We start from the raw sequence: 22,815 nt of genomic DNA on the forward strand, positions 1-22,815 counted from the left end.
AGAGAAGCAGCCTAAGCTAAAAAGATGCAACCTCCTAACCGTCTCTATTAAATGTGGGTGAAACCAGAAGGTGGGCAGAATATCTACGTAGTTAGCAAGGAGAATGAACAAAGCGCGATGTAAGGTAAACAAATAATAATAATAATAATCCACATTTATAAAGCGCGAACAATCACCCGTAAAGGTCTCTAGGCGCTGGGGGCCGTCGGGAAGATTAAGCAAGCTATTGCCCAGAGTCACATGGTGCTGGGCTATCCTGCCGCCGGAGCCGGGGATCGAACCATGATCCCCAGATTCCAGCGTCAGTCACCCTGGCCACACCTCTCCCCCTAAATAAGACCTTATAGGTAACTTGTTTTTTTATAGGGAGTAAACAATGGCACATAGCAAGGTGGAGCATGGCTGAACCTCTGTGCTCCCATGACGAGGTGGGCATGTGTGGTTTTGAAGCATCTAGTGGGTCCTGAAATAAATATATAACCTAGTTTATCAGGTAGCCAAATACAGCTGCCAAAACAAGACATTTATGACTTTCACTGGGAAATGGAAGATCCTTCTTCAGCCACTGTATCCACTCCCATACAGAGTTCGACAGGGCAGCTGACATTTGGTCTTCTCCCAGCCCAATATTAAGATAGGTGTCATAGGCGTATATGTAGAAACCAATGCATTTAGAGTTGATGAGCGCAGCCAGAGGATCAAAACAGGTGTGATAAGGCAGACCACTGAGGAGGCATCACACTCCTGACGGGTGGGAGAGCGAAAGAAGGGAGGCAGCGTCATAGAATTGAACTGGTTGGTAAGAAGAGCTCTAAATTAGAAATGTGCTGGGCAGTCCTTCAGGATAGACCATTCAACTGTGTTTAATGTAATTGATAAGAATCACCGCAGTTATTACCTCTTATTATGAATTTGTACAAAAACACAAGGAGTACCAACTTGGTACTATATCCTTTTAGGGAGCCGGTCAAAGAAGCATCCAGAGTACTAGAGGATTCAAGAAAACGGCAAAGACTTTTCACTATTTGTCCTATAAATATCATTTACATTTACACAAGAAGAAAGAATATGGACCATTAATTAACAATGAAAGTCGTTCAACTCAGCTTTTTTTAACATAAGAAGGCTTCACATGGGACTCAGATTTAAGTTAAGCTGCTATACCATCCCAAAGTACTCTGATATAATATAAAAGTTAAAAAAAAAGGTTTAGAAATGAAATACAGTGACATCTTACAAATGTCATATTAAAGAGAATTGATGGGTTCACCATTTTAAGCTAACCATCACACAAAAAACACTCTGGCCTACCCCGCAGGAAAGGGACGGAGGGAGAAGGAAGGAAAGCTATTGTTGCAGTGGGAAGTAGAAAAAAGACCAGAGACAAGAGGAAGTGGCAGCAATGAACAGACCCGGAGACAGGAATCTTTGAGCTAGTCAAACTCGAGCCCAACCCAGCCAATCAAAAAGAGCGGGAGCAGGACTGGAAGAAAAAAAAGGGGATAGGACATACTGAAAGATGAACGTCAGGGAGTTAAGGGGTTACAGCTTACTCCCTTAAAAAATAATTATGAAAAATGGGTTATGGAAAGGGGGTCTACAATTAAGCAGTAAGCGTGTTCCCCAGTAGCACAAAAGACAACAAATAATAATTTTAGGAGAATTTTTTGTAAATTCACTTGAAAAGAAAGTTAAACACAACATGTTTATTTTGACTTATTTAGTTCTACATTTCTGAGCACAAAACTTTGAATAGGGCATATTTACATCAACATATAACTCTTCCCATCTGTAAGATATACCATGAAGTCGCCTTCCTCACTCTCGTACACAAAACTTAATGTTTCCTATACACAAGAATTTAATTGCATTCTGAAACCTATAGCTGTCATTCTAAGTGCCCAAGGAGATGATGATCAAGCAGAAATGCTGGTTTTTTAAACTGTTTAATGGTTTTATTTCCTCCCATGTAAACAATTCAGGAGCAGGTGATCCAGGTGATTCCTTTCCTGATAGTGAAGAGTAGATACCATGTGAAGAACCTTCAAAGAAACTTGTGTTCTTCTGTTGGCCATTGAAAGAGAAGAACAACTTACTTACTTTTGGTAATGCTCTTACTCATGGATACTCTAACAGCAAATTCCTCGCCTTGAAATTTGGCAGGTACCAGACTGGATACAGACCTTTTTCTAGAAACTGCTCCCACATGCCAATAGATGGTGCCATCTGACTCGGTGACAGCCACAAACAGCGGCATGGAAATGATAGCATAGAGCTATGTATAGGCGCAGCCACTGCATGCTGGTGCCTTTTTTCCTTTGAAACTCCTGCGTGCCCTCAGACATAGCTCGACTGTGACAGGCTGCAAGAGCCTCAGTGTGCAAAATCTAACTTGGATCCTTTTCAGAAGCCTAAACGTCCACTCTGGGGAAGATGGCGTGGGGGGCGGAGGGGCTGAGGAATCTGTGGTTAGCTAGAGTATTACTGAAGTGAAGTAGCTTGTTCTTCTTAAGGATACTTCTTATCATAGATTCCTTAATTTTTGAACACATACTAAAGCAGTATCTCCAAAAAGGAAGATGGCCTGAGGCATGGACTTACACCACGAAGTCCTGCAGGACTGAGCAGCTGACAAGGCCCTATAGACTCGATTGTCGAGACAGTAATGACTGTTGATGGTGAGTACAAATGCCCATGTAGCAGCCTGAAAGTTGTTCAACACCAAACAACCTCTTGCCATTGCTGTTGTAATGGCCTAGGCTTTGGTGGAATGAGCTCTAAGGCAATCAGTATGCTCCTCTTTGATCAGCAGATGGCATGCTTTTACACACAGGATGACCCACCTACTCAAGGCTTGCAAATGACTGCGCTTACACGCACCAAGTCACATGGATAAACATCCGTTCCTTTTGCAGACAAATGAAACCCATTAAGTAGATGCCACTAAATCTCCATGCAAGGATGTGTATTTAGATCAGATGTAGGTGCAGGACCATGCCCTGCTGCTGAGACAGGAAGGCCTCCTAAAGAGGAAGATGCACAGGTAGGCAAATATTCAAACTGGAATGAGCTGAGATCCATCCTTCCTGGACTACATCAGAATTTTAAACTCTAGACACCACAAGCAGACATTTAGATCAGTGACCGACATCTACTTCCTAAAGTCATAGTACGCTTTGAAACCTGTGGTCTTCAGAGGAAACATTTCTCTAGCACGCTGCCTAGATAAACAATTTTGGAACTGGTGAAACACAGACAAAATTTTGGGAGTGGAGCTCCGGGTCTGAGTTAAAGGGTGCGGAAAGAAAAGAACTGATGTCAGAGCTCAGGGCTGTCACTTATGTGCAGCTTGTGTGGTCACTTCTGGAGGTGGCGTGAGGTCACCGCAGAGTCCAATGGTGACTCACACCAGTGCGTATGTGAGAGTAATTGCTAGAAAATATTCAGTTATAGTCTGGGAGAATTCTAAAGGTGCTGAATCTGCAGCTAGAAGTGTCCCTCAGAAATGGCAATTCACCAAGGCCCTGAGATTCACTGGCCTAGGACTCCTGAATCCTCTTGTTGCACAGAGTAAAGAAAGAGGAGGTGGACTAAACAGTGCAGAAAGGAGCTGTCTCTCAAGAGGACTTACTCAATTCCCAGCTGACTGAAAAATCTGTGTGGCAAACACCTTAAGGAATTGAAATGACGTGGAAGGTATGAGACTCCTGCGGGCCAGTTGGTCGAAGGAAAAGATAGAGACAAGACAACCTGTCTGTCTAAAAGCTCCAGCAAAGCTTTCCTGCCCAATCTCTAAACAAGCACAATCACAGATCCTTCCCACCCTCCATCTCCTTTATCTGTTTAGGGAACCAATATCTGCCTCAAATTCAGCCACAGAAGGACACAGAGGTCTTCATTACACCACTACCATCCTGGACCGGTCTCACTGGCAGACGTGCTCATTTCTCTCCATTGTGGTACAGCTAGAGTCATCATTCTAGTGATTGCCATTACAAGAAAAGCACAGGTTAAAGTTGTGTTTGGTCAATATTGTTAAACTCCACTGCATGCTGGGCTGGACACAGTAAAGTCTTGGATCGCATACGTGGCACTGGCATAAGAAAGCAATGACCATGTCCAGCTGTTTGAGATAAAGGCTATTAAAGTTTGTTTGCACCGGGAACGCCAAAGTCAGTGCTGACCCTCTACTATTTCTCCCCCTTTAAAACCACTGAAACCAGTTTGCTGGTCCTGATAAAATGAGTGTCTAGACAGGACATAAGACTACTGCATTCCCAGTAGCCCTCCCCTACTGGACACCAAGACTCGTCTAAATCACCATATAGTTTACCTAGGGTATAACCGTTTTTCAAGTGTTAGATGGATTTTTTAACAGCTTTTTTGACTGAAAATTTAGGAGCTGCAACATTTTATTGCTTTGTTTAGACCTCTGACCTACTGACTGAGGCTATGGGACTGGTTTAGACCTTGACCAATGGATTGTGCTCCGTATGGCAGACAAAGTAAAGGGCTCTATGGCCCTGACTGAGCACCCACCTACCAAATTGTGAATGTCCATCAGCTTGTTGGACATTTCGGCTATGGACAAGAACCACCTTCAAGGCAGTTCCTGCCCATGTATTGGAACTTTGCTGTATGGGTCAGTCAAACATCCAGCAGGCAGACAATTATATTGGTGGTAAGGATACTCCATTGCCGTGGCGACGGAGTATGCTTACCGCCAAAATCGGGCCCTATATTTACAAACATAGAAGTAAAACTGAAGAGACTTCAAGACAGAGTTCACAACCACTGCATCAGAGGGTAAAACTGATCATAACGCCCATGGAATTTAAAACATAGCGTGTTGTCCATAAGCGCTATAAACTCATTTGGGACAGTCTCTCACCCCTAGAAGACGCTAACGCCTTTTACTTTCCACAGTGACTGCTGTTTCTGCTTACCTGTTAATAAAAATCTTATTATTTTTTTAAGCTTCACAATGGCTGGGCATTGAGTGTTATTTAGTCTCTAATTTCTCCACCTCCTCGAGTGAGCACTGACTGCTCAACTTCAAGTGCAAAAGAGTGTGGCATGGTTGTGCGAGTGCCTGGTGAACCCCAGTACCTGCACAAGATACAGCCCAGTGTGGAATGACTGCCCTTCACCCTAAGAAAAGGATTGGAACGCTAAAATTACAATAGTGGAAAATCCACCAGGCAGACCATCATACATGTACTTTGTGCATTAAAATCTCAGGAACTGCAATAGCTTTCTTATACCTCTGAGTTAGATTTGCAGAAGGCTTTCATATATGAATCAGGCCCCTAGTGCTAAGCAATGCCAACCAAATAGGTTCCAAGTACAAATGCCGACATTTTTATATTCATTTTTATTCTCACTGAAACTATTTTAGAAGGGGATACTGTTGGAAGGGGGCTTGTTTCCCTACCACGCACCTTCTTTTCAGAAGGGTAGGGGAGAGGGGGAGAGGCCCACCCAACCCATGATTCACTGTGCACTCTCTTCTGCGACTCCTACTGTGCTTCTCATCTTTGTTTTGCCTCTGTTGAAATTTATAAAGGACACAAAAGATTATCTTGAATAGATTTGTGAATGTATACAGAAATGCTTGATAGAGGTTTGCATCTGAGTTTCTGCTTGCAGCAGCTGCTTGAATAAAGATGCGCACGTCTGATGAGGGAGATTAGGGCCCAGAGGTGCTGCTTATGGAAATAAGGGATAGCTGCTGTCCTCACCTCTGACTTGAAGAGCCCCAGTTCTTCCTTCAGAGCACGGATCTCTCTGTAGAGCTGATCAATCAACCTGTCCCTGCAAGAGAGGGTGAGACAGAGAATGAGACAGGCAGCAAACGGGGGAGACAACCTCAGACAGACAGGCAGCCACAGAGAATGAGAAATGCAGCTAAAAGGGAGTCAAGCGGTGACATACAGGTAGCCGTAGATAATGAGACATGCAGTAAAAGAGAAACAAGCGGTGACAGAGAGGCAGCTCCAGAGAATGAGACATACAGCAAAAGAGACAAGCAGAGACAGGCTGCCACAGAGAATGACCCATGCAACAAAATAATGAGGCAAGAGTGACAGGCAGCCGCAGAGAATGAGACCTGCAGCAAAAGAGGGAGAAAAGCGGTGACAGACAGGCAGCCGCAGCGACTGACACACAGTGAAAAAATGAGACGTGTTGCTACAGTAAACAAGACATTAAGGCAGCAACAAATAAGTCAGGCAGTAATGGAGAAGACATGCAGTGACATTCGGTGAATGAGACATGCAGCAAATGTGAAGAAACATCAAGGTAGCAACAAATGAGACAGATAATAAAGGATTTAAACTTGCAATAACAGGCAGCCACAGGGAATGACACACAGCTTAGAATGAGACATCCGTCAACCAACAAACAGCCACAAAAAACAGGCAGCGATGGACAGTGAGCCACAAATAATGAGACGAGTAGTGACACACAGCAAGATGGTAACGCAGCAACACAATGATATCAGACAAGACTGTATGCAACAGGATGCAGTGACAGAGAACAAATAATGTGGCAATAAAATGAGACATGCAGTAAAAGAACAAGACAGACCTCACCGAGAAAAAAACAGAAGAAGAAAGAGATAAGTACAGACAGATAAGGAGACAACCATAGGGAAAGAGACCGCCAGCAAGGAGAACAAAACAAGTAGCGACAGAGAACAAGGCAGACAGGAGAAAAAGGCAGGCAGGGACAGGAAATAAGACAGTCGCGGGCAACCACCAAGACCAACACAGTCAAAGGCAGAAAACAAGGCAGGCAGCGATAACAACCAAAACAAACAGCATCAGAGAACAACATATGTAGCAACAGAAAGCAAAACCAGACACTGACAGGACAATATAATCAACAAAGCCAGCTAGACAGACAGCAGCGGAAAACTTGGTTTATAACAATACAGAAGGAGACAGGACGGCAAAGGGAACAAGTCAGGTAGCAACAGAGAACAAGGCTGGCAACAGAAGAGAACTAAACAGACAGTCATAGAGAACAAGCACAGAAAGCCGAGACAGTGAACGAGGCAGGCAGGCAGTGACAGAAAACCAGACAGGCCGGCGCAGATCGATAAGGTAAACCGGCAGCACCAAAAAATGAGACAGTCAGTAGGAAACAGACAAGCAAGAAAAAAAAAAAATCAAACGAAGTTCCGAGACTAAGAAAGGCAGTTAAAAGACAGACAAGCAAAGACAGTAAATGAGAGTAACAGATTTGGAGCAGCAGTGTTGGGAAAGAGATCGGTAGAGAAAGAAAACGCAGCAGGGAGACTGAGAAGGAGACAGGCAGCAACAGAAAATGGCAGGGGCAGACAGCAAGAGAGAATAAAACAAGAAGCAAGACAACATAAGACAGGAACTGAAAGAGAAACGATGCGCCCAAAGAGGCGGGAGACAAAACAGAGACAGACAGGCGCGACCAAGAAAGATTGGTAAAACCATTAGGTCTGGCATTGTTGGCTTGACCATTGTGTTTTTTTTTTAAACGTTATTGTTTTTGGGATGGAAAGGTAAGAACGTTTATCGAGTGCACTCTGCCGCTTGCGGAGCTCTGAGGACTTTTTTGCATTTCGCTGAGTTTTGCTGAACTCTGCCCAGGCTTACTGAGGACACCACATGCAAAGCAGGAAAAAATCAGCAGACAAGATAGGCAGTAATGGAGGCGCAAAAAAAAAACTAGAGAGAGGGTGAGGCAGGCAGTCAGATGGCAGAGTGAGAGCAAGACGGCAGCACATGCCAAGCTGCAAGAATGCTGAAGTCAGGCAGCAAAGGAGCACACTTGAGGGAACAGAGGAGCTTTTACAAAGCTAGGCAGCGTGAGAGCACGCGCCAGGCAACCGGAGAGCACGCGCCAAGCAACAGGAGAGCGTGCCCAGCTTCAAGAATGCGCAGGTGACACAGGAAGTGAGCACAAGACAGGCAACAGGAGAGCACGTCTAGCTTCAAGAATGCACAGGTGGGGCAGGGAGTGAGCACAAGACAGGCTATAGAAGAGCACGTCTAGCTCTGTTCCGCCAGCCTCGCCCTCGCCTCCGTCCCACGAATCCGCAAATCCACCGTCGGAGGAAGATCCTTCTCCTACCTGGCAGCCAAGACATGGAACTCCCTCCCCACCCACCTACGGCTGACCCTGGACCATCTCTCCATCAGGAAACAACTCAAGACCTGGCTGTTCGAGCAGCAGCGACCCCCCCCCCCCCCCCTCCCTCAGCGCCTTGAGACCCTAACGGGTGAGTAGCGCGCTATACAAAATCTGTTGATTGATTGATTGAAGAATGCACAGGTGAGGCAGGGAGGGAGCAGAGGTCAGGCAACAGGAGATGCACAGGTGAGGCAGGAAAAGAGCACACCAGCCATGCAACAGGAGAGCAAGTCTAGCTTCAATAATGTACGGGTGAGCCAGGGAGTGAACACAGGTCAGGCGACAGGACGTCTAGCTTTAAAAATGGCGGTGGCAGAGAATGACAGAGCGGTGGCAGAGTATGAGGGGCAGCGGCAGAATATGTGTAAGAATAAGTGGTAGAATATGGACGGGTCGGTGGCAGAGAATATGAGGGGCGGTGGGAGAGAATGAGGGGCGGCGGCAAAGTATGAGGGGCGTCGGCAGAGTATGAGGGGCTGCTGCAGAGTTGAGGGGCGGCGGCAGGGTATGATGGGCAGTGGCAGAGTATCAGAGGGGCAGTGGCAGAGAATGGCATGAAAGGCATCAACAGAGGATGAGACAGTAAGAGAATGAGTTAGGTACAGACAGAGCATGACAGGTAGGGACCGAGTGAGAAGGGCAGAGTATGAGGATGGCAATGGCAGATAATGAGAGTGTCATGAGAACAAAATGAGAGAGGCGGGAACAGAGAACTGGACACAATGCAACTCATGAGAGTCGGAAAATGAGAGCGCTAGGGGCATAGAATGAGAGAGAGTGAAAAGGGTAGGGTAGAGAAAGAGAGAGGCGTGAACAAAGATGAGAGAGGTATGGAAAGAGAGTGAGAGCGGCAGAGAATTAGAGAGGTTAGGCCAGAGTTAAGAGAGGGGCAGTGGCCAAGAACGAGTGGGGCAGGGACAGAGAACAGGACGCGGAGGAGGCAGTGGCAGAAGATAAGCTAGCGAGAGGATGAGACGGGCAGTGGGACAAGATTTCTGTGAGAGAATTACATAGGGATCAAGAGTTAGCAAAACTGAGACCAAAAAAGAATGCCTCCCAATACCTAGAGAAAGTAGAGTTAGGAGAAGTTGGAATAGAAACAAAACAGAGGAAAGCGAGGCGAAACCGGAAGCAACAGAGGACTGAAAGTGAAATGAGGGGAGCGCGTGACTGTCGTGACGGAAGGGCCGTCAAAAAGCTGACAGACAGACAGAAAGGCTGCACTGAAATCTGACGGACGGCCGTCTCAGGAACTCACCTGTCTTCCTTGCTCATGCCGTTCTGGCCGCTGAAGTTGAAGGGGTCGTTACTGAGCGAAGCACCGAAGATATCATCAAATTTATTCTCACAGAAACTCTGGAGGTCAAAGCACAGATACACACTGTTATCAAACACTGGATGCAGCAGAGGGTTGGAGACTCTCACTTAGTTTATCAAACCATTCCTTTCATTGGTCCTCACAAGAGAAGTGGGGTGCCATGGATAGCATACGCACAGCAACACCAAGCAGGCCCTGGCCAGACTAAGACACATACTGCCGACCAGACTTACCAGGGGAAAACTGGCAGCAAACCAAGCAAGAAATAATCTAGGGTTGTCCCCTTTACAAAGAAAACATGCTTCCAGAACCAGTATGGAAGTATGAATGGCTGCCTCACGTGACAAGCTCCAAAGGGTGAAAATACAAGTTTACTGGAAGAGTTAACACTCTCCATAAAGCATCAGGGCTCCAGAGACCTGGCTTCCGGGAAGGGGATGGAGAGTACAGAAGAATGCTGTCTGACGTGCATAGTGTGTGCATCTACAATGCACCTACTTCAAATGTTACGCTGACACAGTTATTCTAAATGGATCCCAAACACAGGCAGTAGTTATCCTAAAAATCTAACCTGGATCTGGCACTACTGGGCATACACCGGGCACCACTGGTGGTTTGGAACTTTCAGAGCCTCTTCTGCACCTTACTTCAGGCACAGCCGGGAAAGGCACAAACCTGTGAGCGGTCACATCATCTTCCCGTGAACACCGAACTACAGAGCTGCTGAATTCAACTTTTAAGGTTGAAAGACCATCGATTCACGAAATGACAGCCTTTTCTACTGTGTTTAAGTTGCAATCTATTTGTGTCTATGTATATTGCATTTTTAAAGTGTGACGTAATCAAAAGGCAGCAAAGTGCTTTACATTGTCAAAGACAAGCATAAAGTAAACAAGGAACAAAAGAGGAAGCCAGGTTCTGTTTGGTTGTTGCATTGTGATTTAATGCTCTTTAAAGAGGGGAGCCTTCATCTCTTTCGTAAATTGGAGCAGTGTTGGGGCAGTCCTGATGGATACAGGGATGTTACAGATCCTGGCTGCAGAGGTGGAAAAGGCATGCTCCTTTTTCTATTGATTTTTACCTTTCTAAGTATCCACTCTGATGGTGTCCTGCCTGCGGGTGTGTAGAGAACCAGCTGAGACGGCGTCTGAATGATAATCTGGGGTGATGGTAGTGAGAGTTTTGTAAATGGTGCTGAAGATGGCGTGGGCTAGTAAGTGGATCCAATGGAATTCAACCAGGATGGAGGTGATGTGATCATATTTCGTCCAGTCCTGGATGTGACGTGTGTGTCGGATGCCCCTAAGGCAGTTATTCTCAAAGTACGGCCCGGGGGCCACAAGCAGCCCTTCAAACCTTTACAGGCGGCTCCCTGGTCAACTGCAGCATTGGGCTGCTGTTTACTCAACTCAGCACGAATGTTAAAAAAAATGCTAAATAACCAGGCTAGCATTTATTGCCAGGTTAATTTATGTTAAAGATAGGCTGTAACTAGGTTGTCCTGCACCACTTAACTTTAGGAACACCTTCATTTTTAAAGACATCTTACAGCAAAAGTGTACAAGTGTGATAATGTCCCTTCAGAATTCCAAAAGTATATTTCATTAGCACGCAGAGCCGTTTCACCACAGTAAATCAGTAACAGTGCATTATTTCTTTTTTTTTAAGTGATAATTTTCAAACATGACTTTAGAAACAGTCATTCTTGCCCCACCCTAGCAACAATGCCAACATTGAACTAAGAGGCAAGTCAGTTATTGTGTGACCCTTTGGGAGGCATAAGCTCCTACTACACATGAACAACACTATAGTTCATTAACCCCTTGACTGCTGGCCCGTTTCCGCCCCTGTGCTGTAAACAAATGAACAGGGGCGGGCCATGACGAACCCCAGCCGTCATCAGCACACGAGCACCGTAGTGCATGACGGCTGGGGTTAGTCATCAGCATGCAAGGGGTTAAATCAAACACAAGAGAAAGTTTTGTAAAGCTCGAATCCTGCAGTCCTGTATTTCGAGGTCCTCTAATATGTGATAATGAAGAAAAAGGCGGGAAAGTGGAATAAAACAATTGCCTAGGATCACAAAATCTGGGAAAGTGGGGAACGCTGGATTAATCCTGTATTTTCTGGTTTCACACTGTTCAATTCAGCCAAGAAATGCATATGCTTCGCTTCCCCTAAGCTCACCTTATGTCCAACACACCCCCTGCCTCCCAGCCCAGACTTCTCCCTGTTGGCATCAATGCAGCCCTCTGTGACAATGTGGAGTCTGGGAGGCCATGGAGTGGGACATTAACACCATCAAGTACAAGTGTACAAGAGCTTGAGCACCAATTTTGAAGTCGCTTTCTGGAAGAAATGATCTGATTTTATTTAGAAGAGAAAATTAGTACCAAGTCGCCTTTGTTTTTTAGGTTTCGCCTGAGCCAATGCGCATTGCTCCGGCGAGATTATAGTACGCGGAAAAGAAAAGTCTACCAAAACGGCTGCGGTTCGCATACAGTTCATGTGATCTATGCGCGTGCACAGAGCCAGCCACATAACACACCACCATTTGTCTGTGCCTCTGCATCAGACTTCAACGGCTACCGCTCCCCCGCATGCACATCTCGCACCACCATTTGTCTGTGCATCTGCATCAGACTTAAAAGGAAGCCGCTCCCTCCCCATCAGACTTCAAAGGAATGCGCTCCCGAACTTGCTGACCTCGCTCTCGTGAGCCTTTATTTACGTGTTTTCATGGTCTGTTCTTCATCCAGCTCTCTCTCTCCTTACCTCTGTTTCTTCCCCTCTCTCTCGCTTTCAAGCTTGTTGTTTCATATTGTTTGCCCTGGCTCTTCTCTTCCATACAGGCTCACTTCTGTTGCTCGCTGCTTTTGCTCCTATGAATTTTGGCCTTTCTCTAACCTCCTCCCTCGCTGATCTTGGATCTCGGCCCCCTCCTCCTCTTTCCTCTCTCCCTCGCCTCTCCTGCGCTTACTGTTCCTGTCCCTATTCATTCATCTTCCTCATTCAATTTACCACCCTCTATTCATCTCGCAGACATACTTCCATTCTTGGCTAAGAAAATCATTGCAGTATTGATCTGTGCCTACTCGTCTCTCTTCATAACACATCCCATGTTTTGTTAATCAATGTTATATACATAACAAGGGTTTTGTTTACAGGTCTATTAAGAGGATACTTCACTCGGGGATACCACCACATCACTCAGGGACACCACCACATCACTCAGGGACACCACCACATCACTCAGGGACACCACCACATCACTCACGGACACCACCACATCACTCGGGGCACCACCACATCACTCGGGGACACCACCACATCACTCGGGGACACCACCACATCACTCGGGGACACCACCACATCACTCGGGGACACCACCACATCACTCGGGGACACCACCACATCACTTGGGGACACCACCACATCACTCAGGAACACCACCACATCACTCGGGGACACCCCCACATCACTCGGGGACACCACCACATCACTCTGGGACACCACGACATCACTCTGGGACACCACCACATCACTCTAATACACCACCACATCACTCTAATACACCACCACATAACTCAGCCCAACCACATCATCACTCAGCACCACAACAGCACTGTCCTTGCTTGCTACCAACAAGCATTGCCATAGCCAATAGAACTCGCATTAGGAAAGTGTTATCCATGGACTTTGTGAATAACAATGCTATTAATTTAGATATTTTCAAAGCCAACACATATTTAAAAAATGTGTCATTTACAATACCAATAGCTCACACTTTCCTAATGCGAGACCTATTGCATTGCAAATGCTTGTTGTTTTATTGCACTAAAAGGTGCATTTTAAGATGTAAGTAGGCTTGCTGATTCGCAATATGCACTGTGCAATCCAAATGAATTGGAAAAGAAAATTAGCATGTAATGCACTCCCCTACACCTTTGTGATTCACTTTAGAACCTTTAAATGTTTTGCAACCACAACTGCAGTCGTAAACCAGACATGACTTGGCAGTTCGGGCTGGACTGTTCCCAAGTAGGCACAGGATCAAGACTGATTTGCATATGGCCATGTCTGAAATGGGGTGGCTTGGTGAGCAAAATAACGATGGTTTAAACCCTGAGCTGTGACTGGGGGTGAATGTTTTGCCATTGTGCAACATTCCGTCCATCATCTTGTGGGTTTTGCTGTTCAACCTATGTGGGAAGTGTATGCCCAGACGTGGGCCCTGTGCTCACTAAGCAACTTGAGTCAAGCTATCCTGGCTGAAGATGGCTGATAGTCAGAAACCTGTCCTAGGATGCTTGATTCCGGTCCAGGGAAGACATGGCTTGGCAGTTCGGACTGGACTGTTCCCATGAGGCACAGGGTCAAGACTGATTTGCATATGGCCATGTCTGAAATGGGGTGGCTTGGTGAGCAAAATAACGATGGTTTAAACCCTGAGCTGTGACTGGGGGTGAATGTTTTGCCATTGTGCAACATTCCGTCCATCATCTTGTGGGTTTTGCTGTTCACCCTATGTGGGAAGTGTATGCCCAGACGTGGGTCCTGTGCTCACTAAGCAACTTGAGTCAAGCTATCCTGGCTGAAGATGGCTGATAGTCAGAAACCTGTCCTAGGATGCTTGATTCCGGTCAAGGGAAGACATGGCTTGGCAGTTCGGACTGGACTGTTCCCATGAGGCACAGGGTCAAGACTGATTTGCATATGGCTTGCTTAGCCTCCACAACGGCCCCCTACAGCGCTGGGGATGCCTGGTTGCACCCCGGGGATGCCCAGGAGTGGACATTTCATGGGAAAAAGCCAGGACGGGTTCCCTAGCGGTATGAGTACAGCGCCAGGACACACTGCTTGCCGGGGTATCAGTGCGCTTTACAAATACGTCTACATTTACATTTACATTTATGGCCATGTCTGAACTGGGGTGGCTTGGTGAGCAAAATAACGATGGATTAAACCCAGATCTGTGACTGGGGGTGAATGTTTTGCCATTGTGCAACATTCCTTCCATCATCCTGTTTGTTTTCATGTACAATAATGGCACAGTCATTTTTGCAACTCTTTGTGAATGGTGTTTTCTTTCGCGATAACTGATTTACTGCATCACAAAACTCATGTTGGGTCGCAAAGAAGCCATGTAGAAAAAATACAACGTATTGCTTTATGACCCAACGCTAGGCCTGATGGATTGCGTGCTCCTGCTTTCGTACTTTCAATCAAGTAGGGATTTGTGAAGCTCACTACTCAACCAAAAGGGTTTCAAGGTTCTGGAGGGGAAGGGAGATTTCGAGCAGCTCCGTCCCATCCGAAGAGCCAGGTCTTAAGGCTCTTCCTGAATGCTTGCAGTGTGGCAGTTTCTCTGATGCTTTGGGGGAGTTCGTTCCAGGTCTTGGCGGCTATGTAGGAGAAGGCGCTTCTCCAGTTCTGGCTCTGCGGATGCGTGGGATTTCGGCCAGGGCGAGGTTGGTGGAGCGGAGGTTTCTCTTGGGTGTGTAGAAGGAGATTTTTTTTGTTGAGGTATTGGGGTCCGGTGTTGTGGAGGGATTTGTAGGCGTGAGTGAGCAGCTTGGAGGTCACTCTTTTTTCGATGGGGAGCAAGTGGAGGTCTTGTATGTGCTGGGTGATGTTGTCTTGTAGTGGGATGGTGAGGACAAGTCTGGCTGTGGCATTCTGGATGGTATGGTGTTTGAGGAGTAGAGATCTGTTGATTCCGGCATAGAGGGCGTTCCCGTAGTCCAGTTACTTTACTATAGGTTTGTATGAGTTGTTTTAAAAGGAATGCATTATCTTCATTTATAGCGTTTTAATTAGTTGTTCCATGACATGCGAGTAAACTGAAAGCCACTGGGCGAATGTGCATACCTCCGCTAAGAAGTGACCAAAAATCAGCCATGTAAGTGCGGACCAGAGACTAGATTTAGAGGTCTGGGTCCTACTGAACAAATTGCCACAGTTCAGTTAGTAGACACTTGGCCAAGCACTCATAACTGGTAATTCCACCATTTATCAATACGTAATTTTATCGCCAATGGGGGAGGAATTGACAGCAATACAGCACACAAAATTCACAACATGCCAGGCAGGAAATACCTGGGGCATCACATATTGTTACAACGCCAAAGGAGGAATTTCCTGGTCAGCAAAGATAATAGAGGACCCGTTTGATGTAATGGTGACTATGTATAAATGCCCCCGACAGGCAAGGAGGTGTCATAGCACCCCTTTGATAATGAAGCTTCACTGGCTTCTAGTGAAACCGCGTTGTGCCTTTAAGATTGGCTGGACTATTTTTAAATTAGTGCAAGGCAACTGCCCTGAGTTATATCCTCATGTATTCACAGGTACACCCCTAGTAATTTGAGGGCCTTGCATCTCAACCTTCTGGTCATTCCTTCTTTCAAGAAGAGGCAAAGATGTGCTAGATTCTCGGTATTGGTCCCTCGATTCTGGAACTCCATACCACCTCATATCAGATCAACATCCTGCTATTCCAGATTTAGGCAACACTTGAAAACATGGCTCTTTACACCAGCATAGAAACAAGATTACGAACTGCAATTTATATTCCTGTAACCAGCTCCAAGAAACTGGTCGGTGTATATCTGGTTTACAAATACTTTTGTTCTATTGGTGGAATACAAGATTCTACATATCCGCCAACTTCCAGAATCCAAAATGTTATTCAATAACAAGTTCACTTAAGAGGGAGGAGAACTGTGACTAGGTTACCCCCATGTACCCCAGCACACACAAACATTGTCTGAAAGTCAAGCTAGAGGTTCCACTGGAAGTTAACGAGGGTGTGACAGGGCACACGCCTCTACTGGATGGAAGCACCTGTCAAGTCCGTTTTTCACATTTGTTGTGTCGTTTGTGCAGTTTAAGCCCATCCAGTCAAAGTGCACATCCTTCAGGTGTGCCACAGCATGGTAACCAGGCTCAGGGGAACTGGCTTTCTGCTTTTGTGTACTAGTGTCCTGACGGCCTGTAGTGCAACAGATGCTGTTGCAGAACATTTGCCTCTTCAGGGAAGGACACAGGATGTGGTGGGCGGACAGGTCAGCTTTGATCAAACCATAGGTCATAGTGATTACTCAACTGTTGCTAATCACAAGCTACAGCTGAATGACTGGAACTGTCTGGGTCCAAGTCAGATAAGCAGAAAGGATCCTTCCTGTTTCATTTAGTGGATTTAGCACTGACTACACTAAACCCAAAGAAGCACCTTCAAGTATGGGCTTCAAACATATTTAGAGGGGGTTGTTGGTGGGGCGGCAATATGGATACCTAATCTCTTAGATGCACCAGCGTTCTCATGCATGCTACTCACAATCAGTGGGAGTAAACATGCATAAATATGACACACAAGTCAAATTCAAACAGGAAGAGTTGGTAGACAGTCTCACCACGGGGGAGCAGGTAATAAAGCATGAATTCTAACCAGCTTCCACCATTACTCTGGTTATGGCTTGGGTTTGTGGACAGTAATCACCATCGTCAAAAGGAGTATGACTTTGGTGGACCTCAATCTCCCAAAAGAGTCTGGAACTCTGTTGGTGAGCAACAGATAAAATCACATGGAACACATTTCAGGAGAATGGCCACACACATCTCATGCACAAGAAACCAAATCGGGTTGCTCAGACCAGGAAATGAGGTGCAGGTTGTGAAATGGAGACTACACCAAGGACTTTCAACCCTACAAAAGATTAACACACAAAAGAAAACATCTTAGTTTTGCAAGTTTAAGGATCAAATCTAATTTCTAAATACGTATGGCACTCCAATCCCAAGCTCACGCACCATAGACTCGGTTATAAAAGAGTGTGCCATCAGCATACTTCACACCAGGTAATGGCTATAAATTCCTTAAGAGAGGCGGGGGAGTCGAGACTTCAACAGTCTCATCAAAAATCTGCAAAAGAATTCCATTTATCCATTCTGTTAGCAGTCCAAATCCCGGTTTCTTTGCTTAATCTTGGCTCACGTAGAATGGCTACTACCCATGACTGATATGTACCTTTGCCCTATTGATCGCACCAAGGGGCGATTTTAAGCAACCAACATATGGGACAGAGCGTGTTTCTGTACAGAAACTATTACGTGTAACAATAGTTCTGCTATTACTGTCTATTAGAGTTTCATATTCTGGGTATGCAGGTGGACAGATAACTCATCTGTCTCGAACTGAAAATGCAAGTTGTAAACCACAGCGGTATCTCGAATAACTCCGCATGATATTGACCAGAAGCCAACAATACCAAACATCTCAACGCCATCTCAGGATTGTATTTCCTGCGACATCTTCTGGTGCTTGGTTAAAGTATCAGTGCTCTCCTAATTCAGGAGTGTCGGAGTATCTGGAAAGAATATTGATAACTCTATGGTTTAATTCATCAGAAACTGCGCCACTATCCAACAGCAACATTTTTCGCTTGCCACTGGCAAGATTTTATCAGCAACATTTCCAGGTGAGAAGCAAAAAGTTTGATGGAGATCTTATAAACCTATGAAATGCTTCCCGATAAATTATAGGAAAAAGCAGAGAGGCTGCAACTTCGTTTTTTCTAAAGACAACAAAAGGTATTTCCTGCACCACAGCATGGGCTTGGTAGGAGGTGCAGAGGAACCCTGCTGTACTTGTGAAATATATGAATGTTCTCAGACTCACCTAAGCAACAGATCTCCATCAGATGAGGGCAGACCACTAGGAGGGCACCAGGGTGTCATCAAAATGACAAAGACTGAAACCCATGAGCAGACGGATGGGAAATCATAGTAAGCAGCATCTGAGGGTTCTCCTTGACCCCGCACTCCCTTATCCCAACCATACCAGACAATCACGCTGGCTAAGGCATCATGTTATTCTGGAAACTGACTAAGCATCTTTGCAACTAAACCAGTAGCAATTGTTTTAGCCCCTGCAATAAATGCATTATGGGCAACTGGTGTAATCTGGCTGCTAGAAAGAGCTGTTCCTACTTCTTAATCAACATTAATTAACTTTGCGTGGATCCAAGATGAGGGAGAGGAAGTCTCCAAGGCTTTAACACCACTCGACAAAGGATGATGAAGGGAAGGTAATCTCAACAAATTAAGACAAAGTCCATGTTCACTGGGCACATCAAGATCAAAATCTAGAATCAAAGAGGTCAGCAGGAGGGTCTAGCCTGATGTAGACTACGAAGACTCACGATAGCACAAGGACTTTGCTTCTCGCCCAGGCTGCACACAGTCCTACCAACTGTAATAACGGTAAACAGACAAAATATCGATACAAAATATCGATTGGACATAATATCGAGTACAAAATATAGGATGGACAGAATATCGAATGGACAGAATATAGACATCAAAAATATCGTTTTGAAGGTAAGTAATGTAATATCGAAATTTAAAATATAGATAGTCAAAATATCGAAGTACATAATATAGGTTAATAAAAATATCGAAAATTTAATATTATCGAATTTGTTATAGTGTATTTTATGTGTTAAAAGTGTTTATTTATGTTATAATGTAATTTAATTAATGCATTTAATGTTATTTAAATTTGGCCTAATTTAATTCTGTAGCAGGTTGTGGGTTTATAGGGGAATAGGGTGGGAAGTAATTTAATTATAATTAATTAAATATGTAAATTTATTTATTGGTATTTGTTTATAATTAATTGTTAATTAATTTTTATTTTGTAATTAATTACATTTTAATTGCCAATTATTTTTTTTAAATTGATTAATTGATAATTATGTTAATTTAATTAATGTAATTTTTGTAGCGGGTTGTGGGTTTATAGGGGAATAGGGTGGGAAGTAATTTAATTATAATTAATAAAATATGTAAATTTATTTCTTGGTATTTGTTTATAATTAATTGTTAATTAATTTTTATTTTGCAATTAATTACATTTTAATTGACAATTAATTTTATTTAATTTATTCATTGATAATTATGTTAATTTAACTAATTTATTTTATGTAGGTGGTTGTGGGTTTATAGGGAATAGGGTGGGAAGTAATGTAATTATAACTAATTAAATATGTTAATTTTTTGGGGTATTTATTAGATTTTAATTGTTTAGTAAGTTGTTAATTACAAATTAATTAATTGTTAATTTGTGATTAATTAGTATTACTAGATAACTAATTGTAATGATTAAATTAAATTAGTATTTGGAAATAATAATTTTTTATATTATATTAAATTGGTAATTACTTTTAATTAATTTTTTTATAGATATTAATATATATATATATTTAAATAATATATGAAGTATCTACTTTCACTACTGTTGCACTCTTTGGAGTGGGAAAAGTCATTTTTACCCCTACACTATCCAACGCTTTCCCTACTGTTGCACTCTCTGGAGTGGGAATAGTAATTTTTACCCCTACGCTATCCAACGCTTTCCCTACTGTTGCACTCTTTGGAGTGGGAATAGTAATTTTACCCCTATGCTATCCAACGCTTTCCCTACTGTTGGACTCTCTGGAGTGGGAATAGTAATTTTTACCCCTACGCTATCCAACGCTTTCCCTACTGTTGCACTCTCTGGAGTGGGAATAGTAATTTTTACCCCTACGCTATCCAACCCTTTCCCTACTGTTGCACTCTCTGGAGTGGGAATAGTAATTTTACACTTCCACTATCCTACGGTAATAATATTGGATATTTTTTAAGTATATTATGTTACTATATATATATGTTTTAACAAATATGATTTGTAACTTTTTTTTTAACTTTAATTAATTATTTAATTATTATAAGTTAATTTAAGTATTTTTAAGTATATTTTAGTAAATAATTTTTAATATTAATTTAACTTAACATTGTTTTTACTAAAGTCGATATTTTTACAAACTATATTTTAGTAAACGATATTTTTTACTCAATATTTTTGTACTTACCTGTTTGTAGATACAAAGTCGATATTCTCTCTGTCAATATTTTGTTGCCGATATTTTAGGTAGTCGATATTATGCTCCTCGATATTACGTCAGTGATCCGTAATAACACCCAGCTGGTGGTGATGTAGTTTTCTGATTGTGGTCATAGTCCACTGAGACATACAAATCCTGGGTGGAAACAACTATTGCGCACAACAGCAGGAAAAGGGGGAGGTAAAAAAGTCACAGGATCAGCAGTCGATGGACACAACGAAAGTAGCGTGGTATTTTAACACTGCTCTGAACCATAGCACTAAACGCCAAGAAGTCCTGGCTGTAAGTGACGTAGCTTTATGGAAGGGAGTGATGCACACTGTGAGATGCAGTCCCTGAGTCGACTCAACACCCATCCTCTAACAGCACTCACTGGGGCACTCGCAAAAATAGTTGGAGGCACAAGCCACAGAGCAGCTCCGCACCTTTCCACATAGAAATTAGGAAAGCGCTTTTTTAGTCTACTCTTCAAGGCGACATTTGTGCACTGGACCAAATAATGGCCAGATTCCACTAAACACCCCCTGCTGATTGGGCAAAATGCAAGATCTCAGAACCAACCAGTCATTTTATATATTTCAATGTAAACTCTGTGACTTATTTTTAACTTAAAAATCTGAAAGTTCAGCACTTCACAGCCTCTATCTATCTAGCTCTCTCTTTGCTAACACACTTAAAGTGGAAGAGAAACACATGCTACTTTGCTATTTTATGTAAGGCTTAAATCTGAAATAGTGGTATGTTCAGCATGTGCCTCTCAGACCTTGCTGGAAATACTTTTTCCTTGGCCAATCCATCATGCAGGTTAATGGGAATGGCTTCTCTGCACAAGACGACTAGGGACATCCAGAGCTGCCAAACATTGGTAACCCTGAACGAACAGATTTCATCCCTCATGGTTGCGACTAGGAACAGTGAATCTTCTACACATTCCACATTGTGCAAGAATTTTTTTGTGCATGTGTATATCGAAGTAGGCATACTTTTGGGCTGATGGTTCCTATAATGTCGTCCACTTACAATGATAGGAAAATAGCAGGAAAGCTTGAAGTGTGGTCATTTAACAAAATAAAATAATAATGTTCAGACATATCTGTTTAGTAGATACTAAGTCCAATAAATTGTCCAGAGAAAAAATATCAGTTAAAGCTTAGCATTTTAAGCCAAGAAAAAAAGCTGAAATTCAACAATTATAGTTAATTGATGTAACTAACACTCACACCGCTTTGCCATGCACAGCTTATGACCTCACATGCTACAACACTCATGACATGTTCAATCACATAATTGATAACATCATTGATGACATCACCATTTAGTCTTTGTCCTCATGCAAGAATGTAGTTGCAACCAAAGCCGGACTGGGAACCCAAAGCAGCCCTGGCAAATTTTGTCAGACCAGCTCCAGTACGGTGAATGATGAGTGCAAGGGACCTGATCACTGTAAGAGGGCAGGGAGGGGGGTGTTCTCCACCCAAGAAATGAAGGAGAAAAATGGCAAAAATGGTGCACTCTATATCAAAGTTTTCCTTATATATTCAACTGTATTTGTTTTTAAAGCATAGTAAATGATGTCCTTACAGTGCACCAGGATAAGGCAATCTTTATTGGGGCTCTTCAATGATTCCCTCGCTATCACCCTCCAACACTGTCTCTCATCTCTCCATGGCCCCTCTCTCATATGTATTTCATATGTTTTAAAGCACCTCTCATACCAGTGTAGGGTGTCGGAGCATTTTTCATCACACCCACATACAGAGATAATGAACCATACATGTGTAAATCAGTGTATAATTTTTTTTTACATAAGACAAAGGGGACTACAAGATGTAGGATTCACTGGTCATACACACTGGTAAAAGAAACAATGGTTCTGTCGGGTGAATGAACAAATTGCTTTTAGGAAAAGGCTAAGTTAGCTCAAAGCACAGTTTCACATTTATAGTTCAATTAATTTGCACAAAACCTCTCTGAAAACAGATGTATTTCAAAGTTTTATATATAGAAAACATCGTCACATTTACAGATCATCGGAATTACTTCATTCCTATTTATTTTATACCAATTCTAAGAAAAGTGACTGTTGGTGACCAAAGTGAATAGTGCAATACATTGAGTGACATATATTTACAACTATATACAATATTGTACACGGGGAAGAAGGGGGAACATTTTGATTTGATGGTCAGAGTTCTAAGTTAATGCTCCAAGGAGACAGATGGTTACTATGCCCGTTCCTGGAGATTTCTTGACCAATGTTGTGCGTCGACGTTTCGACCCTAGTGTGCCCCGATTGGTGGTCACGGCGGGTCTTTATCAAGACAGTGGTGGGAGGGCGTGGGGTACGGGGGGACGGGAGGATTCTGGACTCACAGG

General features: G+C 43.6%; 1 protein-coding gene across 1 annotated transcript in view; it reads right to left on the reverse strand.

Moving 5' to 3' along the window:
• HIP1 (huntingtin interacting protein 1) overlaps nt 1-22,815 on the reverse strand; it is a 374,725-nt gene that overhangs the window by 139,272 nt on the left and 212,638 nt on the right. The window contains exons 12-13 of the mRNA XM_086954710.1: nt 9,431-9,528; nt 5,742-5,814 (exon numbers count right to left, since the gene is read on the reverse strand). Of these exons, the coding sequence (XP_086810836.1) occupies nt 5,742-5,814; nt 9,431-9,528 (171 nt within the window). The remainder of the gene's footprint in view (nt 1-5,741; nt 5,815-9,430; nt 9,529-22,815) is intronic.

This window comes from Lissotriton vulgaris, chromosome 2_1 (genome assembly GCF_964263255.1).
Source record: "Lissotriton vulgaris chromosome 2_1, aLisVul1.2, whole genome shotgun sequence".
Taxonomy (NCBI): domain Eukaryota; kingdom Metazoa; phylum Chordata; class Amphibia; order Caudata; family Salamandridae; genus Lissotriton; species Lissotriton vulgaris.